Genomic DNA, 20,484 nt, shown 5'->3' with positions numbered 1-20,484 from the left:
ATACAAAGGTAGTTCATAGGGTATATGTTATAACAAAACGGTTTCAACAGCAGTATATTGGAAGAAATATTGTTCGGTCGTTGGAATGGTTCAGTTTTAAATATAATTTTATGCTTGAAATGTTGTAGTCCAAGGAAAAAGAATAATGAGTAGTAGTTTTGTTTCTACAGCTGTTTCGTTCTTTTTTCTTTTCAGGGTTTTCAGCATTAATTTAGATATTAGATCTCTGGACGCTTTTTTAGAGCTAAATTACTCCTCAATTGAGACCTAAATGTTAAATATCAAATTGAATTTGACCCTTGTTTCATCCTCACCTCTCTCTCTCCACCTCTCTCTCTCCACCTCTCTCTCCACCTCTCTCTCTCTCTCTCTCTCTATATCTATATATATATTTTATAGCCTATATATATATATATATATATATATATATATATATATATATATATATATATAGATATACATATATATATATATATAGATATATATATATATATATATATATATATATATACATAATCATTTTATCATTTCAATTTTCCATCATGTTTGTTATCATTTTTTTTATGTACCTCTCCTGTATTATAAAATAGGATGGAACCAAACAAGACTAGACTGTCACATGCAAAGGTAAGTTGCACTTTGGATTGCTTATCAATCGATTATGTGGGTGATAACATAACTTACTGAGTTCTTTCTCTAAGCCAAAAGCTTACGTCTAATATACAAACATTATTACACGTATAAGCCTATAGCCTTATCACTGGGTTAATAATCCTGTCAACACTCTTTTTCTAATACCGTTGTTTCTCTACTTATGTATGTTTAGAATTTAAAAGTAAACAACAAGACCCCCCCCCCCCTCCCGGCCCCTTCAATGCATGACACATTGCATGGTCGGTGGGATAAATGTTGTTCACAATGATGTAGGAAGAAGATGTGAAATTTGTTGTAATACAGTATAGGAAAGAAACAAAATAATGCGGATTAGTATTATCATTTTATTGCATTTACCCAATTAGCTGTTATACATACACTGTTACATCCCAAACACAACAAAGACATGTACTCTATACTGGTAGTGTATAGTATAGGCCAGCTGCTCGGTCGGTATACATGTCACGTGGCAATGACGTCAGTGCCTTGACAGTTTCACGGTAGCTTTAAAATGATGACTTAACACACAAATATGATATTATTGACAATTAACAGCTCTTAGTAATATACAGTAATTAGAGACAACCAGCTGCATGTTCAAAATATTGTTAAATTTACAACAACAAATATCTTTTGAAAAAATTTAAAAATCGATCACACTAAAAAATTGTTTTGTATGTAAGGCTTTGGTTTTATCATATATACATCATACTGGATATCTCTTTGTCCTTCGCATACAAGTTGATCAACATGCCTTGCCTTCTTTGGCATATATTTCAGTTGAATAAGTTAATATGATATAAAAAAAAAACGTAAAGGTGTTTTAGAGCACTTCCTTCCACAACTCTTTGTAGTTTTGTTTACATCATATGTACTTATTATTATCACCTGAATGTTGTGATCAAACAAATAAATAAATAAAAAGAAATGAAATGAAATAAATGAAAATGTTTTTTTGTATTTACATATCTTTTGATATGGCTTAAACATTGGAACTATAGCACAATGCAACAGTAACAAATAATATCATGCAAAATAAATGAAAATGGATCTTCCATATCTCTTTCATATAGCCTAAACCTTGGAACTATAGCACAATGCAACAGTAACAAATAATATCATGCAAAACATTATCAGAATGTTATATTAATCTTCCATGTTAATCAATATTCATGACGCCGTACCAGGCTAGGACACGGAGGTCGTGTTCCCACCCAAGCCCCCCCCCACCCCCCCCTTCCCACCAATTTGTGCAATCACTGAATGTAAAAAAAACTTCACATTAAATGGGTTACTAGGGTATGTGCCGCTCCTGAAATTATTGGTGCCCAACCCCTGAACGTGAGAATTCTTGTCTTAAACTAACAAAATGCATACCTTTAAACACTGCATGTAGTACCGCGGCGCGGTAAGTCACATCACTATAATTACACATGACATAGCCACTCTGTATACAACAGCTTAGAAGCGTACTCTGGAATGCATTCTTTATTGGGGGTGTGTATATTGGTATTTGTGTTTCAGTCATTATGAAAAGCCATACAGACTGTTGTTACTTATAATACGTATTGTGTATTTAACTGCCACTTAACTGGCAGTTACTTTGGAAGTTCAAGCACAAAGGATAAATAAAATCAGAGTTCAAGTGTATATATGCACACGATCAGATTTGTGTGCATATAACCAAAGACAGGAAACGGATGTTTGCTATAAGATTGCGATATCGGGAGATTCACGATTACGCAACTATTTCGCCCCTTATACAAAGTGATTTTTTTTTGCCTGGACATTCTTTCCGGACGGACAAAATATCCCAAATTTCACGTCCCCTTCACAGTCTATAAAGTCCGACTGAACGAAATGTTGTTTTTTTAGCAAAACAAGTTGCAATCCTCAGATTTTTGAAATTTTACAAATACTTGTCCTTTGTGAAGTTGAATACAACTCATGATATGTTTGCATAGACAGACCAAAACGGAAGCAAATACAGTTCTTAATAACTTCTTATTTTTCGCTTTCCATCGCTCACAAAAGTAGTTTGTTTATATCTCCGGTAGAAGCAATACACCCTATAAACTTACAAAGTTGATATTTTCTCTCTTTTGTTCTCCTTCTTTTTCTACCTTAGTTTAGTTTATTTTATTTATTTTTATTAATTGGAGTTAAGTCTTGTGTTGTTTTATTTTGCTTCCTTTACTCCACTCTGACCCAAGGGACACACACATAAACCAACATTTAGGTTTGCACATATAAGAGCACATACCTACAACAGTTGATACTGTTAATTCATTTTTCTCTTTTTCTTGTTCTTTTTCAAAAACAAGTTACAAAACCAAAAAGGTTTGAAATTTTCCAAATACTTGTCTTTTGTGAAGTTGAATACAACTCAAGGTATGTTTGCATAGACAGACCAAATCGGAAGCGAATACTGCAGTCTTTAATAACTTCATATTTTTCGCTTCCATCGCCCACAAATTTTTTTATTTTTTTATTTTTTTGCAGAAGCAATACACCCTGTCATTATTTTCTTCTCCTTTTTTTCTACCCTTAGTATATGTTTTTTTTTTTTAGTTTAGCTTTATTTTGCTTCCTTTTTATCCCTCTGACCCGAGGGACACACAAAAAAAAACTAATATTCTAGCTTTGCACCCTTTATGAGTACATACCTACATCAGTTCATCATGTTAATCCTTTTTTCTCTTTCTCTTCATTTTCCTTTCTTTTTCATCTTCTATTTTTTTTTTTAACAAAACAAATTGCAGATCTCAAATGTTTTGACATTTTCCGAATACATTCTTTATGATGTTGAAGTATGCCTATACAGCTCAATTTCAACTCAAAAATGTGCTTGAAAGTAGCGATGAACGTGTGTTCATAAGTGTTTTCAAACTGATGTGTCTATATCCTATATAGGCCTATAGATAAAAAGCACAATTTATTGAATACACACTCGCTAACCATGTCATCTGCCCAATAAGATACTGATATCCTATTTGCTGTGACAGACCACGTGGCTATAGTCAGCCAATGGTATAATGCACAGAATGTTTCATAAATGGAATTCTCCCATCCTTTAAGCGTCTTCGGCTAATTTATGACTGAAAGCAATATGTCTGCCAAGAGGCATAGCTCCATGATGAATTCTTAAGGTTTCTTAATTTTTAGTTCTCTGTTTCAATTCTCTGTTCGTCTTTATTTTGTTATGTTTTCCTGTTTTTAGTTTTTTTTTTTCTTGTTCCTTCAGCCTATCCTCCAGAAATAAAAGTGATCGATTCGGCTTGACCTTGGAAAAGTCATCCAAACATATATCGGCATAGCACTTTTCCAATGGTATAGTCTTTTGATTTCGGATGTCCATGTGGTGAAAACCCCTAGTGGTAGAAGTATAACTCCAAAATCACTCACACGGGAGTTGGTTTGCTCCTCTTTTGCTTAAAACATCGAAACAGTATGCATACAAGGACTACCCCGACCAACAAAACAGCAGCTACCATCGCTACTGTAAATATATTGAAACTTTCAGGGCTGAAGCATATTGGTTCCTTTGGAATAGTGTTTGGAGGTGGATGGGTCGTATTGTCCTTTCTGATCTGCTCGTTCGATTCGGTGGTGTAAGTTGCTGTCGAAAGATGATGGATTAAAAGTATAAGTAATATTTTCTGTGACATCCTTAAGTGTCGGCGTGTCGACGTGGATCAGAGAGACGAGAACAAATTCTCTGGTCGAAAAAAATGGACGCCGTCCAGAGTTGATATAGTTATGTCAAAAGTATATGTGTAGCATGTCAATTCTGTACAGACTTAAATACATATATAGATATGTATATCATATTCATTTGATTGTCACATATCAAACATTTCCCTTATTATCAAAATAAACAAATGGGGGTCTGCAAATGTGAGTTAAATGCGACCACGTGACCAAGCTAGAATAAGTGGCAATGTCATCTCGCAATTATTTGTTCTGATGAGAGATTATGATACGTTGCTCCTTTTTTTTTTCTTTTTTTTTATTATCGTAGGATGTAAAGACAGAGTAGGGGCAATGAAGGGCAGAGGCGTGACGTCGAGCGCTATTTCCTGTCCATGTGGAAAATTTTGTCACCGGTGCGGCGGTGCCACCTTTTCGCACATTTGATTTAACATTAAGTAAACTTTAAAAAAAAAAGTAAACTTCTTTATCCCACATATTTTACTGAGTCCCTTTTTATATTTTCCCGAACCTGTAAATCCCCCTGATCCTCCCCCCTCTCGTCAGGCCTGAAGAAGAATGATGGGATAAAGGGCGCTTAGTGGAGGGTGGGGAGGGGAGGGGGGACACACATATGTTTCTTGCATATTATTATTTTTGTGTTTAGCATCAACAAAACTAAAAGAATATTCACAATATATATATACAGCAAAAACTTGAAACACTTCTTGAAGCCAGTCAAAATTTTCAATAATTAATATCAGAAATGAAATCTTAAATTTGAAATTACATATACATATACTTTTGGACAGACTAATCAAATAGACTTGATAAGTTAGCGTAGACAACTGAAACAGCGACATGACATCTCTCTTTGATTAAATATACGATTTCACAGGGGGAGACGACCCGGGCCCGGGTAAATTATACGGGGGCCTGTGGGGAATATGGAATAAAAATTAGTCTTAATTTCTCTTTTTCATAAAAAAACGTAAGGAAAATGAGAAAAATACTGAATGTTGGGAAGATTTTAAAAGTATAAATTCTTCTAAACTCACCATCATTTACGTTAGAAATATTCGATGAACGCATAAAACACCCGGCATTTGTAATCTGGTATGGGGGTTCACACGTAGATCCACACTGTGTGTCGTTATATAAAGAACATTTCGCCAGCACAGATAAATGTTTACCACACATCGAACAAGGTTGGCAGTAGTAAAATTGCCTGAAAGAAAATAAAAATGGTATGAATACCATCCATTACAAACTGGTGTAAGAGATCAAACCAGTTTTATTAAATCGGTAAAGAAGGGTAAGATTAATGGATCTTATCAGTTAAGCTAAAGGGTATAGGAAGAAGGGGCGAAGCGATATCTTTGTACCAACTTTATATATACGCTGTATGTTTGAGGTTGTCGATCCCATAAGGGCAGATTAGTCAGTGGCCCCTCCAACGGGTAAAAATGAGGAGGAGGTGATGGGGGGGGGGTAAGAAAAGTTATTCCATATTCTTTAAACCATGAATAATTAATTAATCTTAATTTTCTAAAAGCAGTTTGGTGAACATGCATCGCCCAGGCTTATAGTTTCAATCTATCAAAGAGGAAGGAAGTACACACAAAGATAAATACGGGTTGAATGACTAGTTTAAACGTGTAAATTTACTTCCCAAAATTTACACATATTTTCAATTATATTACCATCAAAGTATGAGTAATTTTATACAGATTTGATGAGTAGATAATATGTATACTCATTATAGCTGAGTATTTCTACTCACATTCTTCCTTTACTCTTCTGTCCCATTTTTAACACACTTTTGGTTTTATTACTCGTATGCATCTGTAGCTGAGTAAAATGACACAGTAAAATATTTAAAAAGACAAGTTTTAAGATTTTTCTCTTTTATTTTATATAATTCTTTTGGTAATAAAAAATCAGTTATCCAGCTCTTTTGACAACATATTTCTATGATTTGGTTGATAAAAATTTTATGAATTAAATGATCAATAAAAACAATGCAGTTATGAAGAGTTACTCTGTTCCTTTTACACACAGATCTAGATATAAAGAGCGACCTTAAAAGTTGTTTTAAAAATAAACAGGCTTACTGAGATTGTGAAAACACTGTAGTCAGCCCTCTTAATCACATTTACTTGTTTGACAAGTTTCAGTTGTTTTGCTGCTGCTAGAAGTAACATATCATAATAATTCAAGACTAGTTATTGTAACAATAAACTTTGTAAAGTATATGAATACTGTAAAACAAACTAAAATAATGTGCAGCAGCTTGCTTCTTTAAGAACTGCATGCTGAATAACCATGTGATGAAGTAACATAAATAGCAACTCGACATACCTCTTATATACAACTATATAAGTAGCAATTGTTATCTTCTTTTACATGAAGTGTTCTAAAAGACACTGAAAGGATGATGATAATGTTATAACAAAATCCAACTTACTTTAACATTTACTTTACTTCAGGTTTCAGTGTGAAATCATAGTGAAGTTACATATTTTGACAGCGACATACATTTATAAGTAGTCACCATAACAAACAAAATGAAACAGTGAAGGTTCAATATTAAAGATAAAATGTAAATCTTAAAAGGAGTTTGCAGCAATGATATCAGCTACTGTCTGAGGATAAAAGATCACATGTACATATTGGGTCTGCTTTCAGTTTGAGCAATAGCATTCCATAAAATAATGTTGCATTCGGCTATCTTTGGATATTGTATGTTTAATACCTAAAATGATTCCACAAGAAATCCAGTCCTTCCATGAAAGTTAATTAAGTTAAACCCCTATGCATGAAACATGCTTAATATGAACACCAAAGTATATGGATACCAAAACCCAAAAATAAGAGAATTCCAGCAACTTGCTTTCCTTTGGGAGCTGCATGCTGATTACCCAGTGATGAAAATCATATGTAATAACTCAATGTTCCTCTTACATCTAAATAGCATTCCCTTTATCTTAACATCTCTGTATCAATTGTTCTTCTTTAAATGGAGTACTTACTGACTTTACTAAGGGGTATGAATGTAAGATTTCTTCTATTGACACTTAAAGTATGAGATTCACATAATGAAATCCATTGTACTTTAAGATAACACTTTCAGAGTGAAATTATAGTAAAGCTACATATTTAGAAAACATAAGACTTAAAACAGTCACAATAACAACACAGAATGGAATGATGAAGGTTTAATATCAAAGACAAAGTTTTCAGCAAATTTTATCAGGTACTGTCTGGGAATGAAAGCTTAGTTAAAACTGAATACACACATCGTGATGGTTTGACTGCTTTCAGTTTGAACAAGCAGCATTCCATAAAGTTATAAATGTCTTTAGTTGCCTTTGGGTATTGCATGTCAAATACCCAAAAAGATTCTACAAGTAAAGCCAGTCCTTCCATGAAAGTTTTACAACTGCATACCTCCACTTGCTCACAATTGACTACAAATCCATCTGCCTCGAAGATGTTCTTGCTGCTGACCAATAAAAATGGTGCTAAGTTCTCCTGAAATGACATTAAAAGAGGGAATATAAAAATGGTGTAAAGAAAAGTGAAAAATTTGTACCGATAACTTGCCCTATAACATCAATATAAATGTAGGTTGAAGGACCTGCACTGAACGTGAACTCTTCTGACATCAAATGACCTTTGACCTGCAAGGAAGCAATTCGTTTTTTCTGCTCACCATTGGCAATCTACATCCCAAATTTGATGTTCAACCAACTTGTACATTTTGTGTTACTGTTTTTGAAAGCAGCATTAACACACGCAAGTCAAGTCGGTAGTAACACTCCAATGTTTACATACACAAAACCATCAACATTTCATAGATTTCTACGTACTTTGCTAAGAAATCTTTGATATACAGTACACATGCTTTTAATCTTACAAACCCTGAATAGATTTACAAATGTATCTGTGCATTATAACATGTATTGCCACTTCAGTAGTGAATATGTAAAAAACTTACGTTACTGTGCTCATCTTTGGTGCCCATGATTGATGATGGATTCTTCTTAAACAGTGATGGCAGTAAAGACAGTGCAGCGATTATTTTGATCTCTATTTGGGAGTAAATTGGGAATAAAAATTTAGAACAAACAATCAATATATCTACAGACTACTAATTTCAAAGAGGGAAAATTCTACCAGATTGACATTGAGTGATATGCCAATAGTTCCATATCATGGTAACTGAAAAGAGTGTAATTAAATAACATTCAACAGAATGGCATTCCTGGGAAATACAGGTAACAAGCCGCATACTTCAGAGACCCATTCATTGTGCTATTTGATAAGACAAAATCTATTATTAAGCCATCTTACTTTTTCACCATCTCAAGTTCAGTTAAAGGTATACAGTATGTAGTGCACTGTACTTAATTTTCTATGAGTCCTTGGTCTATGTGGAAAATTTAGGAGGGTGCACAACATCTTCTGAGAAATCGCTACTGAAAACCTCTAGTAATGTTAGAAGGCAAAATGTAGACCAGGTCATTAGTGATGACCTAACAGTGGATCAATACTTTTCAACTTGAATGCCTCAAAAATCAGTTATCTGTGATGCATAGAATTTGTAAATATGATGGTTTAAACAGCTTCTACACCATCTTCATTATACATGTATGTACCTTCAGCCTTTTCCATTGTTACAGCTTCTGTCAACTTGTTTGCAAATGTTGTCTTGATGAAATTTTCAGCATGTTTGTCCTTGTATGGGAAGTGCAAAATACCTTCGACAAATGGCCTCAAGTTCTTTGTAATTGTTGTCACACCAGCAACACCATTAATCCTCTCAAACTCATTGTGAATCTGTAGAAGATAGAGTAGGGTCAATGTAATGCTATAGTTATTCTACTGCTTTGATATTTAGTTGACTGGTTCACAGTTGTTCTTCCTCATATCTCAAGAATGGGATTATCTGGTAGAGTATGGTCAACATCCACTCTTGTACTGCATTCTTGGCGGATACAATTTACAGGTATATACTTATCACTCTACTATAGGTTAATTCTATATATCGTATGGAGAGAAAAACAAAACCATTCCCCTCATTAGTTCTGACAGGATTCCTTGCTTTGACATTCACAGATGCATCATTATATTCTAACCTTTAAAGTTAAGTATCGAAAGTTTCATTTGATAAAACATGACATAGTGATTATGTTATCTGCATATCAGAAACGTCTTAAATATGTTCAACCCAGCAGTGTCCTGGAGGGAAAGAAGGCAGTACACACAATTTATCTTATAATGTCTTGTATATCGATCAACTGAATAAAGTTGAAATTCTTTTCAAGTCAAACAGCTATAGCTATAAATGGACATAGTAAATAATCATACCTCAGTAATGCTAAAGAGAAATGGGTACTTTTCCTTAATGTCCTGTACCATCATCTTGTTGGTGATGTCGCCTCGTCGTTCATGGAATGTAATTTCCATTAAGGCTTTTACTTTCTTCCAATCTGGAGTCTTCTTTGTACTCTCATCTTGCATCCATCTAGGTACACAAAAAAATAAAGTACATTGAAGTGTTGATGACAGAAGTGAATTTGCTTTTGACCAGAAACGCAAAATGCATTCAGGTTTCAATGACACAAAATGCTGATTAAACTGAAGAATCTCACATTTTGAATAGTGGCCTTTGACCTGCACGGAAAGGAATGTGTCTCTTTTCTCCATAGGGTACATGCACATACCAAACGTGACACCTATCCAAGTTTCCCTTCTTGAGATGTCCTGTTTACAAGCAAAGCACAACATACACACATATGCATACATATACACACGATCATGAATGCATTGGTTACCATTCTCATCAAACCAAAAATGAAAGATGACAGACCAACTCATGCACAAGGTGTTTTGCTGCTGAGATTTAAAAACTATGGTATTCCTGCAAACAAGTTTTGAACAGTACTGTGTTATAATTCAATGAGCAGAACCCTGTAAGTAAATTAATGTATAATCTCCAAATGTTCTATTAATGTAATTAACTTGAACTCCTCATTTGGGTATAAAAATGACTGTAAATAGCTACTAAGAAAAGAATGTTAAAAAATAATTTTTGCTTCCCTACTTTATGTGCATCATAATGCTGCCATGATCTTCGCCTTCAAGTTCAGGTTGGTGTGAGACTTTCCTGACCTTCCTTCGTCTCTCTTCATCAACCAAGTTTCCCATACTTTTCCGTTCATTCCTAAACTTGTCGGAAATTTTTAGTTTCCAATAATCCTAACAATGCAAAGGAAAAACAAAATTTGTAACAGGGAAAACAAAATGCACATATGCTATGCACTCAAAACATAAGGGTGAAGATGCAGGGAAATATAATGGGCCAACCAGAAAAATGAACAGTGCACTGAGGATTTGATGAAATTGATGAGTGGTTGGTGTATTTTATAGGCACCCAATCCTTGACCAAGAAGTGTTCATCTGCCATCTGGATGCCCAACTGTTCTGAATCTCCAGATGTTCTCAGTTTAGGTCATGTATAGTGCACTTCTTCCACTGCACTGCTAAGATGTGCTTCTGGGTGAGGGGGCCAGCAACCCCACCCATCAGTAGCTCCTAAGCTGCTGTGAACCACTGATTGGCTCATGTGGATTTATCTTATAGTGCCTCACAGCCTATATTAGCTCTTCACTTATGTCAAGCTTCATGGGCTATTGTTCACTCTAGCTTTTATAAAAAAAAATCTATGATGCTAGGACTAGATTGACAGAATCTTAAGGATGTGGCAAATAACACATATACAATTTTTGACATCTTCTGACCTCAGGTGACTATTGACTTCCATCAAGACAGTAGGTTTCTTGCACTACATGTAGTACATCTAGGTACCAACTGTGAGATCCCATAAAGCTTTCCTACTTGAGATATCAGGTTTACAATTACACCATTTGACATATGTTGACCTCAGATGACATTTCACCTTTACCAAGACAATAGGCCTCTTGTACTCAATGTGTTACATCCACAACTATTATATATCTGTAAGCATCCCTCCACAAGGATATCAACATGTTTTATATGCTTCAAAATTGACCCAACTGACCTTTGAATTGTACTAAGAACAATATGCTCATATGTATATAAATATATACATCAAAATATTCAGATTACCTTTGAAGGACTTACATATGGTTTTGCTGATGGTATGTTGTTTTGTGCTAGGCATGGGTACTCCTTAATCAGTTGTTGTGCAACCTGTTCATAATGAAATCTGCTGGGGTATCTGTAGAAACAAACATATTTTACATTTGTTATGATTCTCCAAACATACAGCTTCCAGGATGATTCTCTCATTCTCCATTTTATATAATTAACTATAGAAGATATTGAATACAAAGTACCACACAAATGCAAAAGTGATCCAGTGTAGTGCTTTTAAACAATGTACTGTAAGATAGAAATAATGTAATCCTCAAAACTGTTTATTGCAAAATAGAAAAACTATATTCCCTGCAACATGTTCAGTGAAATGTCTGATACTAAATGTACACTAAATTTTCACACTCAGTTTACAAAAAGATCAATTAGCTCATACAGTAGTTGATATTTAAAGGATAAATTCTTGTTTACTTCAAATGATTACATCCACATTAAATGATGAAAACATGTGCTTTGAAAAATCTCTAGCATAACGGTATCCTACTGCAAACCACATAGTGCTAGAAACATGCTAGCATTTATTGTAGTCCAACTCATGGAGCATACAGCTTTAATGTATACCCAACTAGATGAGTGGTAGGATCGTATACCTGTTTGTTGATTATTCATACAGAATGCTTGGTGTATGGGTTGGGGATGAAAATATGTTACTGTTTAGGTCTCAAAAATGCCTAGGTTTTATATGATCAATAACATGTATATTACCTTCCAAACTGTAGCATATAGTCATACAAGACTTGGATTAGTTGTCTTCTTTGCTTCGTTGTAGGGAAGATTCCCTGATCAAGAGTACTGCGTAGTTGTGGTGACATATTCTCACATGGTATCTTAACATCGACAGGCCATGATTTCAACTCCAGTTTCACACTGCAATTTAGATATAAGCTATTAAGACTTGTCTTGTAGTTGAAATTGGGTTAGGCACAATGCTTTAATAGCCCGAGTACAGTCCAGCCATCACTTGGATCCACCCCCCAGTGGCCTTTCCCCTTAAACACATTATAATTAAAAATAGATATACAACAACAACAATACTACAGTACTGTATTAATAATAACAGCAATAATCATATATAATACTCTCTTGTGTGGATAACATCTTTTGAAGCCCAACACTTAAGTCTTTACAGCTTTGGTGGCCCCTCCCTATTTGCCCCATTTAATAATTTTGTCAGCCCCACCCCTGTCAAGAATGTAAAATATGTGGTTTCAATCCTATGGAATGCTGTAAAAGCATACCACCAATCTGCATCAAAGCAATGTCAATGGGGGGAAAATGGCAACATATTAGATTCTGTGATTACATTTCTGGTTGCGCAGGAACTTGTGTCAATCTTACGCATATGATATTCTGACATGAGATGCCCTCGAGCTAACTGAGATTGATTCATTGTTACAATCACGTTTTTTACTAACCTAATTATTAGTAATTAATTAACTGTTTAATCAATTCCAGAAACTGCTATGTACATGCTGTCAGTTGTACTGAAATCTGACCTTTCATAATCCTCCAAAATGTCAGTACTCTTATTTAATCTCTGCTGGTGATATTTCAGAAATGCATCAGCATATTATGTTTCATGGACATTATCTTCACTCACGGTAAATTTTTATGGTTCTAAATTAAACACATAATCCAACTTCAATATTGCCACTTAAATAGGTTGGTCTTGAGCATGTAAAACCTATTCAGCAGGTACCACAATGATCATATTTAAAAGTAAAGTCCAGGTCAAACTTTTGTTTTGGTATGTTACAGAGGAACATAATCAAAGCATGCTAGTGAAATTTGTATTCAATTCCTACAGTATGTACTGTTCTCGAGATATTGACAGCTGAAGTTATTTGATATTCTACCAAAAGTGAACTTGAAGCAAACAGGTGTGATGTCATAGTTGCACACTGACAAATAATGTTTTGTTTTTTCTTTATTTTTCAGTCTATTGATTTGACCTTTGATTGGATAGGGTTTCTAGTAGTGTGTCTAAAAGGGATGTGAAGTTAACAAAATACCAATACCTATGGTACATTCACATTATGGATGCATCCAATTGTGGAGTATAAAATTAGACGTAAATGTTAAAGGAAAACAAATCATTATTTATCAGTATGCAACAATGACGTCACACCTGTTTGCTCGCAAGTTCACTTTTGGCATGAAAAGTGGCAACTTCAACTATCAATATCTCAAAACGGTACAAAGCAATGAAATTAAATGCAAATTTACCCAGAATCCTTAGATTATGTTCCTCTTTAACATATCAAAAGGGAAGTTTGATCTGGCATATTCTTTTAAGCATGCATTTGTGCATATCATTTTGGGCAATTGTAAATATTAGTAGGCCTCCTGTACAATAGTTTATAAAGTTGCTTCATTATATGCTTAGTAGCTTAATGTTTTATGGCAGTGGGATTGATACAACTTACTTAATCTCAGTGAGTCTAGAGCTGCTGAAATGCATAGCAGCCTGTAAGGAAACGAGAAAGATTTTAAAGCACTGGTCTTTAAAGAATTTTGACATGCTGTGCATGCAACTTACCGTCCAGTAGCCGTTTTTGCTCTAGTGGTAGGTGGTTCTGATTCCTCTGCACTGGTTGTGAAAGGACTTGTCTGGTTTGTTGTTGCCACCGGCTCTATTTCACTTTCCAGTGAAGAAAAGGGGTCATTTTCTAGTGAATCTTCCATCACACTACTGAAGATAGATGAGCAAGCTGGAACTGGGTCACTTGTAAGTGTACTGCAAGTTGCAATATTAGTCAAGTCCATAATGCAGCTTTGCACTCTGACTTTGTCCCTGTTTTTGATCTCTGATTGATCAATCGTCAGCCACTCTCCCCAATCTTGGCTGTATCGTTGAAGTTTAATTTCATATTCTTGTGGAATATGAAATAGATCTCTAACTTTGGTAATGACCTCATTTTGCGTTGCTGATAGAACCCGGTGTTCTGTTCCAAAGGACACTAATAAGACAATGGCCATATTTTGTACTGTACGGACTTCTTCAAACACAGGTATTATTTAAAACATGTACCCTTACATCCCAATGTTCTGTGAAACAAAGATTTACAACATTAAGAAAGGCTGTAACTTTAAAGCACACTATTGTCCTATTTTCTCCCATCACTGTATCAGTTACGTCTAATATTAATGATCCACAAAAGTCCATTGCCTTTGCAAATTCTTCAGGTTTAAGAAATGAAATCGCAAATGACAGTTCTGAACAAACTGCCATTGTAACTGTAAATGAAATAAGAAGAGAGGTAGATAATTCCATTTAACATAATTATGGAAATTCTTTTACATATCTGTACCTTTGAACCAAACATAAACCATATTCAGTTGAGCCAACAGACAGGGGATGATAGTCTAACATATTTTCCGGTTTTAACAGATAAGGCCCCGATAATTTTTCTGTTGCAATGTAACAGTAATAAGTACGATGAAATTTACAATCCATAAAGCTCTTTACCAAAAAGTATGCTTCTGAGTTATGTAACCATATTGTCTCTATTTTTGCGAAGACCAACACACCTTCCATGACGTCAGATGCTACTACAAAATTTGGTCTATACAAAGTACCATTGATTGTAACAGAAGATGCAACTTGTATATTGTCAGTTTGAAGATGTTGTACTATTACATTTCTCATCTTCGGACTAAATGAAAGAACACTTTGTTCCTTTAATCCAGTGGACATTACATTATCCGTTCCGAAGAAGTTTACTGCACGGGAGTAATAACTCATTAAATTCTGATGTCGAGACGCAAGTGTTTTGGCTAGGTTTTTGCGATTCTTTGTTTTCCTAGCAAGGTCTTTAAAATAGCTATGTTTAGCTTCAAATCTTATTGTTGAGCAATTAACAAGTGGACCAAACTGTTCCATTTGTTTACTGTAGTGTGTTAAATAGTGCATTTTTGGTGTTAAACCACCCTCTGGAAAAATCAACAAATAGTAGTTAAGGAAATCTTCAACAACACCATGCAAATATGCTATCATCTGACCACTTTGCTTTGGAGCAAACACAAGACTTAGGATGTCATTTAACTGAAGAACCAACTCCCAAACATTGTCTCCAGCAGGCACATTTCTACCAAACATCAGTGGAGCTAACCTACAGAAGCACCACATCTGTGATGCATTTTGCTTCAAGACAACCTTTCCTGATGACCACAGTACAGTAGAAGGTTTTGATGATTTATCTGCTCCTACATACTTAAAATTTTGAAGTGCTTCATTTATTTTGGAGACAGTTAAATGCTTTCTTTCTACTAGGGAAGTAAGAACTTTAGTCCAAACAAGAGGGCAGACTCCTTCTAACAAATCATGCATTACATCAAAAGGGAGTCCATTGATAACATGAAAGAATGACAACTTGTTTAGTGGGGAACTTTGTTTGACACCATACACCGAAGACAAATTTGGGTGTTGTTGCACCATATGCAATTGATGTTCATGTCCATCAATAGATCTTTCTCTGAAGTGACTTGCTAAATGTGGTTGCTTCAAACTTTTGTAGGTGCACATACAACTCCGACAAATTCTGTTGGCAGTGAAACCTTCCATGAAACCTCCAATGCCATGACTGCCTAAATTATCAGCCACAACAAATGATACTGTGCCTTTCATGTTGTACTGTTCTCCATGTACCTCCAGTGTGAGCCCTTTTGTTTCTAAAACTTTTAAATCAGTGATCAACTGTTTTGCAACATGTGTTAAGCCAAATTTCTTTAAAAGAGTTGTCTTACAGAGCCATACCAATTGTATTGAACTCAGCTTGCTTCTATGCTTTGCATGTAAGTTACCTATTGTAAAGTACATCCCATTGAGCTTTTGCTTTTTCCTATAGCTTCCTAAAGGATTGCATACTTCAAAATCATCAAAGAACAATTGAATTTGTAATGATGGCTGTGTTTCAAAAATCCTATTACTTTGATATAATGATCCATCACAAAAATTCTGTAAGACACCATCTTGACAATGCCTGTGTGTGTTTAACACTTCATCCAAAACATCATTATGTTTAAGAAGAGATTTAAGACTCTCCAGAATAGGAACATACATGTATGTAGCTACTTCAGTCTCATTACAGTTGATATCGCCAACGATGTACTCTACTGGGGCTACATAGTTGGTGTTGCTCAAAACAAATTCTTTCTGATGAGCCTCACTGCTGAAGTAATCTAGGGCAGAGAGTGGCGAATTCCTTTCTAGAATATCTAATATGACACTAGTCCTTTCTGTGTTGAGTCCTTCTGTTTCTAATGCAGCATTAACTTGTGCAAATTGTTGATTTTGAGCTGTTGCAAGTAATGAATGTATATCTTTCAATAGTGTACTTACTGTTGTCCTTGGCAAGCTGTGTTTTTCTGTTAATTTCAAGGTAAACAAGCCTACAGCATCCTGGATATTTTGTCCTGTATGTTCTAGTTGTTCTTCGTTATCTCTGTTTGAACCTATTTCTATTCCAGGATCATACAGTATTTGTTCTTTTTCTGTATTTGCAACAGATGGTTCACAATGGTAGTCTTGCAAGCAATTTTCTTCAATTGCATTGGAAGGAGCATCAATCTGAAACCCTCTGTGGTTACGTTGTATATGTTTTATGTAGGAATCCACCTTAGTGTATACTTTTTCACAACCATGTATCCCACACCTAACACTAAAATTTGGCTCGTGTTCATGAACTAACCGTAAGTGCTGAATTAATCTTCTAAATATCACAGTCTGATACTGATGACATTGGAAACACATGTATACCAAGTTTTGATTTTCATCCATAGTTAAGTCATTATCCTAATTTCCCTAAAATCAGAATTAGAGGTATAGGTTACCTATAATTTATTTATAATTTATAGCCTAAGCCTAGGTAGGCCATTAGCTGACTTAAAGATAAGTTTTGATTTTTGATCGCCTGAATTACTGGTTATAGCCTAAGCTACAACTACCTTCTTAATAAAGTGTGTACTATCAAGGTCTGTGTGACGTTATTATTTGCCCAACTTGACTGTATTTGTAAAATTTAAGTGTTCAATAGAATAGCCTTAGCCTTGGCTAGCACACTTTACTGCTAAAGCCAGGGTTGAACAACAAGACCGTTGCCCGTTACATAAAATGGAATATCACTGGCAGAAAGAGTATATGCTCGCTAGCGAGTCTTTTACATTCCAAGATCTTGGCAAAAGAAGCAGGGGTAGGCTTGTACCATGCAGCGTTCACCATACATATAAACACCTATCTCTATAACCGGCGTTAGTACCGATATGGCTATCCTTGAAGGACTTTATGGGGCCTATCACAATACTTTGTGGTAGCCTATATGGTTAAACGTATAGCCTATACATTATCCTTGAATGGCCCGCCACACAAAGTTGACAGTGTATTGGCGATTACGGCTTTAATTCTTTAGAACACTTTATTATATTTACATGAACATTAAATTACACTCTTTAGCGTACTCTGTGTTTGTCTTTGGCGAAATTTTGGCCAACAACTTGCCTAAAACGACGACTGATTTGTCCTTCGGAAGCAGAAAAGCGAGTCAACCGTTGTCACGAGAACATTTGCATCGCGAAGTTATTCGTGAAGTTTTACTCACATCGACAGTAAAAATAACCAAACGTATGGTTGCTGAACTCACGTGATAGATCAAAGGAATATTTTAACTCACATTTTTTTTAGCGCAAATGAAGGAACGCGTAGAATGGGTATTGCAAGTAATAGTTGCGTTATATTAGTGTACTTAGCAAAGTCGGGAAAAGTGTGATCTTACTCACAGCGTGTATTTTCATACCAAGCTGAGTGTGTTAAACGTAAACATATATACAACCATGCAAGTTTTGTCACTAACGCATAATATTAGTATCAAGTTATCTTCTTTTGATGAGTAATTCCGAAACACGCAAGAACTTGGATTGTTTGTAGTTGTATTTATAGTAATTTTACATAAATCGTAGTAAAGGTACCTACTTCATCTTTGTGTGTATGCTGTTCTTTCCATTCGTTAAATTTTCACAAAAGTATATATACTAGGACTGCAGACTTGTCACGTGGCTGTAAAACCATATGCACATAGGTGATACCTGGGTCCAGCGAAATTCATCAAGGTTCGAACGTTCGTTCATCCCGTTTTCATAGCTATCGTTTCCCGAAAGTGATATATGCTTGCCTCTGCAGCCATTTTTATATTTTCTTTTTTCTTAGTAGGCCTACTTCTATATAGCATCTTCGGATATGTACAATGCGCGCACTGTCCATTGATACCTATTGCGCGCACTTATTTTAAATTTATTTATGTTTTTAATCAAACAATTATACCATGCACTAGGCCTACTTAATAAGCAACAATACTGACTAAATAAAGATAATTAAATATATACTTACAGCTTCCCATCCCTGCCCCAAAATGGCGGTTTCCTTTGCTCAATATCTTGTTTGTAAGTGTCCTTCTTGTGGCAGTTTACTGCATAGTCACCACATGGACAATTAGGTCCATTTTTCACATGCAGTCGACTTTCACCAAATTTACAACCAAAGTTTTTTACTAAACGATCCTGCATGTAACTATCATCCAAATCAGGAGGTGCTAATGTACCTGCACAAATAAGTAGGAGTGCCGAAACATAGACCAGCACCTCCATGGTAATATCTAACTTGGTCATTGTTTTTACCACAATAAAAAAAAAGTTTTCTCTATCCAGTCGATATATGAAAGTAAGTGACACAAAGTCACACTTAATTTCGTGGTTTAACTTTTTTCTCTTTTTTCTTTAATGTTTTATTGACGTTTTTCAAGATCTTGCAGTGTTGTCCAAACCTGGCCACTTTAGTCGATTACCGTTCCTCCTGGTTTCAATCAATCAGTCAGTCAATCAATCAATTACTGTAATTAATATTATATCAAATTAAATCCGATCGATTCTGCCAGTCCAAAAGTAGTAAGAAACGACACATGTTCCAAGCTCACAAGTATCTGTGTACTGTAATAAAGTCAGTATGCATATATAAAAAGTGGATATTCAGTACCGAACATCGCAGGTACAAAAACCACTGACTAAACTATTTAAGTCTATGAATCGTTCTGCCAGAGTACACAAGTAGCTGTAACTATCATAAGAATCACGCTACGCAAATGTGACCTTTAATCCAAGAGTTTACCTTTTTATGAATGAATACAGATTGTGTATGCGTCATATATATATACACCACACCTCGTCGCATTTCATTCATATTCATGAAGGAAAATCAATTACAACTGCGTCTAATACAACAGTTCGTATGGCACGCCATTTTATTTTGTATTCAGTATTTAATGATATCAACAATTATTTAATGATATCAACAATTATTTAATGATATCAACAATTATTTAATGATATCATGAATTATTTCATGATATCTGAAATTGTTTTAATGATATGTACGTCATATTTGATGATATCATTAATTGGTGCAAGGAAATTATTGATATCATTATTTTATTTGATGATATCATAATTAAACTTTCTGATATCAAGAATTGAATTTGTGATATCTTAAAATAGATGAACTATTATAGATATCAATAATTCAATTCAAGATATCATAAATTCAATTTCAGATATCTGTATTTAAATTAATGATATCAAAAAGTATGACGTACATATCACGAATTCGGCCATATTTAATGATATCATAAATTCCAATTATTGATATCATCAAATATGGCGTACATGTCACGAATTCGGCCATATTTAATGATATCATCAATTACGCCCTCAGTTTGAGCTCCTGGGATTATGTGGCGGGAAGTACAGTGCGGTGCGGTTAGTGCATTATATTCTGTCTAGAACTGGTTGAGCTTCAATCCCCGCCATATTAAGAGCAGTTTTACGAATTGAGCCTACCGTATAACTAATGTAATGTATACTGCACTGCACTAGACCCATACCAACTACCAC

General features: G+C 34.9%; 2 protein-coding genes across 8 annotated transcripts; both read right to left on the bottom strand.

The window, feature by feature from the left end:
• Nucleotides 1-2,538: 2,538 nt before the first annotated feature.
• On the bottom strand, nt 2,539-19,720 carry LOC139969754 (uncharacterized). The gene is made up of 3 exons (XM_071974978.1): nt 18,929-19,720; nt 5,403-5,572; nt 2,539-4,273 (listed from the first exon to the last, which is right to left on the bottom strand). Exons 1-3 carry the CDS (start codon nt 19,204-19,206, stop codon nt 4,056-4,058), a joined length of 666 nt encoding a protein of 221 aa, XP_071831079.1. The 5' UTR covers nt 19,207-19,720; the 3' UTR covers nt 2,539-4,055.
• Nucleotides 5,965-18,487, bottom strand: LOC139969753 (sterile alpha motif domain-containing protein 3-like). 7 transcript variants are annotated; one of them, XM_071974971.1, is made up of 9 exons: nt 18,004-18,487; nt 14,087-14,784; nt 12,253-12,414; nt 11,500-11,611; nt 10,454-10,608; nt 9,718-9,874; nt 9,006-9,186; nt 8,345-8,436; nt 5,965-7,878 (listed from the first exon to the last, which is right to left on the bottom strand). In XM_071974971.1, exons 2-9 carry the CDS (start codon nt 14,524-14,526, stop codon nt 7,597-7,599), a joined length of 1,581 nt encoding a protein of 526 aa, XP_071831072.1. In that variant the 5' UTR covers nt 14,527-14,784; nt 18,004-18,487; the 3' UTR covers nt 5,965-7,596. The 7 variants fall into 7 exon arrangements, with proteins under 7 accessions (XP_071831072.1, XP_071831075.1, XP_071831073.1 ...); XM_071974974.1 differs by having other exon boundaries at nt 14,087-14,595; XM_071974972.1 differs by having other exon boundaries at nt 18,044-18,487.
• Nucleotides 19,721-20,484: the final 764 nt, after the last annotated feature.

The sequence above is a fragment of the Apostichopus japonicus genome, chromosome 7 (assembly GCF_037975245.1).
Source record: "Apostichopus japonicus isolate 1M-3 chromosome 7, ASM3797524v1, whole genome shotgun sequence".
NCBI classification, from domain to species: Eukaryota; Metazoa; Echinodermata; class Holothuroidea; order Aspidochirotida; family Stichopodidae; genus Apostichopus; species Apostichopus japonicus.
The sequence above is the reverse complement of the archived record's forward strand: the minus strand, read 5'-3'. Positions and strand labels throughout refer to the sequence as shown.

What these genes read in the sequence shown, in the direction of transcription:
- LOC139969753 (XM_071974971.1), bottom strand. Translation starts at nt 14,526, where the DNA reads ATGGCCATTGTCTTATTAGTGTCCTTTGGAACAGAACACCGGGTTCTA. An exon ending in CATATGTAAGTCCTTCAAAG is followed by an intron (nt 10,609 to 11,499) that starts GTAATCTGAATA and finishes TTGCATTGTTAG; the next exon opens with GATTATTGGAAACTAAAAAT. An exon ending in CCAAAGATGAGCACAGTAAC is followed by an intron (nt 7,879 to 8,344) that starts GTAAGTTTTTTA and finishes ATGTCATTTCAG; the next exon opens with GAGAACTTAGCACCATTTTT.
- LOC139969754 (XM_071974978.1), bottom strand. Translation starts at nt 19,206, where the DNA reads ATGACCAAGTTAGATATTACCATGGAGGTGCTGGTCTATGTTTCGGCA. An exon ending in TGGGGCAGGGATGGGAAGCT is followed by an intron (nt 5,573 to 18,928) that starts GTAAGTATATAT and finishes ATTTTCTTTCAG; the next exon opens with GCAATTTTACTACTGCCAAC. An exon ending in TATTTCTAACGTAAATGATG is followed by an intron (nt 4,274 to 5,402) that starts GTGAGTTTAGAA and finishes ATCTTTCGACAG; the next exon opens with CAACTTACACCACCGAATCG.